Raw genomic sequence first — 2,198 nt, forward strand, 5'->3', positions numbered from 1 at the left:
GCAAATGCAAAATTTGGGCGGATAGATAGTGACACATGCGTAATGTCGGCCACCATATGTTTATATTTTGCACATTGTAAATTGATCAATCGATATCGCTTCCAAACTCTATGGAGTACGGACAATGAAAAGAAGAGACGTTGATTTGCTCCACCAATGCATGATTTCATGCATCATACACCGTCCATCCGTGCCTCGAGATGTGTGGGGCTTGTCGTGATGCATGCATGCGTGGACTAGGGTGCAGGGTTTCCGCTGCATGAGTACAGAGTACGTATGACACGCTTAAGAAATGGCCGAGTTTATTTGCTGTTAGGTGAAAAGAAGCGATCTTTATTAAAGCCATGCAGCGACGATCTGGTCTTGTTGACACGGTACACAACACGCGGTGCCATATTTTTCCCAACTGCTGCAAAATGTACGCATATATAAACACAAACCCATATGCTCATTTGGCCATCAACTCATCTCCACATCAACCAATTCCATCTCGCAATTCCGACCAATCCCTTCTTCTCAAGCTTAATTAGCTGTCAGAGCTTTAGAGACGATCGAACTCAGCCTAGCTAGCGAGCACTTGCGACCGAGCCTGCCATCAGTTAACCTTCGGCCATGAGGTCGTCCCCGTGGGTGGTGTTCGCGTGGGCAACGGCGGTGCTGCTCGCCTTGGCCGCCTCGTCGGCGGTGGTGGACGCGTCGCCGCCGTCGAAGTCTTTGGAGGTCGGGTTCTACAAGCACACGTGCCCGCAGGCCGAGGACATCGTGCGTGACGCCGTCCGCCGCGCCTTCGGCCGGAACCCCGGCCTCGCCGCCGGCCTCATCCGCATGCATTTCCACGACTGCTTCGTCAGGGTAAGCAAGAAATCCTACACTCTTATAGGAGTATTTCTTTATGGAGGGAGTACATAACCTCTGATCTAACCGTTGGTTCCTTTATTTGACGACACGTGTAGGGTTGTGATGCCTCGGTGCTGATCAACTCGACGCCGGGGAACACGGCGGAGAGGGACTCGTTGGCGAACAACCCCAGCCTACGTGGCTTCGAGATCATCGACGAGGCCAAGGCCGCGCTGGAGGCGTCCTGCCCGCGCACCGTCTCCTGCGCCGACGTGCTCGCTTTCGCCGCGCGTGACGGGGCCTACCTCGCCGGCGGCATCGAGTACGGCGTCCCCGCCGGCCGCCGCGACGGCCGCGTCTCCATCTCCGACGAGGTGCTAGTCAACAACGTGCCGTTCCCCACCGACGAGGTGGACGAGCTCGTGGCCAGCTTCGAGCGCAAGGGGCTCTCCGCCGACGACATGGTCACGCTCTCGGGCGCGCACACCATCGGCCGCTCCCACTGCTCCTCCTTCACGCAGCGGATCCACAACTTCTCCGATGAGGCCGGCCGGACCGACCCCTCCATCGACAGGTCTTACGCGGCGGAGCTGAGGCGGCAATGCCCGCCGTTCACAGACGACATGAGCGACCGCACCACGGTGGCGCTGGACCCGATCACCCCGGGGGAGTTCGACAACCAGTACTTCAAGAACGTACTGGCGCGCAAGGTGCCGCTAACCTCCGACCAGACGCTGCTCACCAGCCCATGGACCGCTGGCATCGTTGCGTTCCACGCCGCCGTGGAGAGGGTGTGGCAGGCTAAGTTTGCTGCGGCCATGGTCAAGATGGGGAACATCGAGGTACTCACCGGAGACCAAGGGGAGATCAGGGAGAAGTGCTTCGTCGTCAACCAACACTACTAGACCGTCACCACAAAGTCATTTCATGGCAGACTGGCAGTTAATGTTGGTGTTTCAATTAATATCTTGTAATTTAATTTTCCGAAGTGATTTTTTTCCTTGTTCTTACTTCTTAGTGTATGTCAAAAACATGAGTGTATAATGCAGAAGAAGAAAATGTACATGGATAAATTTTCTTGCTTTTGGAAAGCTGAAAAGAATTTTCTAGTTCTTTCATTTGCACAAACGAGCAATATTGGAGAACATCATCATATGAGAAAAAAATAGTTGTCTGTTTGTAAAACCCTAGTATTTTCTTGATAGAAACACATGTAACTTTATTCGTACTCGCAACCATTGATCCAAGAAATTGCAAAGTAACCAGTTCAACTAAGAATTACAATTAAATCTCTTAAAGTCATCTTCTCCATAGCATCAACCTTTGCAAGATGAAAAACTGTCAAGACTTCAGAAAATAGA

The 2,198-nt window shown here is 52.6% G+C and overlaps 1 protein-coding gene across 1 annotated transcript; it reads left to right on the forward strand.

Moving 5' to 3' along the window:
• Positions 1-436: 436 nt before the first annotated feature.
• LOC123406851 (peroxidase 5-like) lies at positions 437-1,921 on the forward strand. Its single transcript, XM_045099932.1, has 2 exons — positions 437-852; positions 954-1,921. The coding sequence occupies exons 1-2, from the start codon at positions 613-615 to the stop codon at positions 1,740-1,742; spliced, it is 1,029 nt and encodes a 342-aa protein (XP_044955867.1). The 5' UTR covers positions 437-612; the 3' UTR covers positions 1,743-1,921.
• Positions 1,922-2,198: the final 277 nt, after the last annotated feature.

The sequence above is a fragment of the Hordeum vulgare genome, chromosome 1H, assembly GCF_904849725.1.
Source record: "Hordeum vulgare subsp. vulgare chromosome 1H, MorexV3_pseudomolecules_assembly, whole genome shotgun sequence".
Classification (NCBI taxonomy): domain Eukaryota; kingdom Viridiplantae; phylum Streptophyta; class Magnoliopsida; order Poales; family Poaceae; genus Hordeum; species Hordeum vulgare.

What these genes read in the sequence shown, in the direction of transcription:
- LOC123406851 (XM_045099932.1), top strand. Translation starts at nt 613, where the DNA reads ATGAGGTCGTCCCCGTGGGTGGTGTTCGCGTGGGCAACGGCGGTGCTG. An exon ending in TCCACGACTGCTTCGTCAGG is followed by an intron (nt 853 to 953) that starts GTAAGCAAGAAA and finishes CGACACGTGTAG; the next exon opens with GGTTGTGATGCCTCGGTGCT.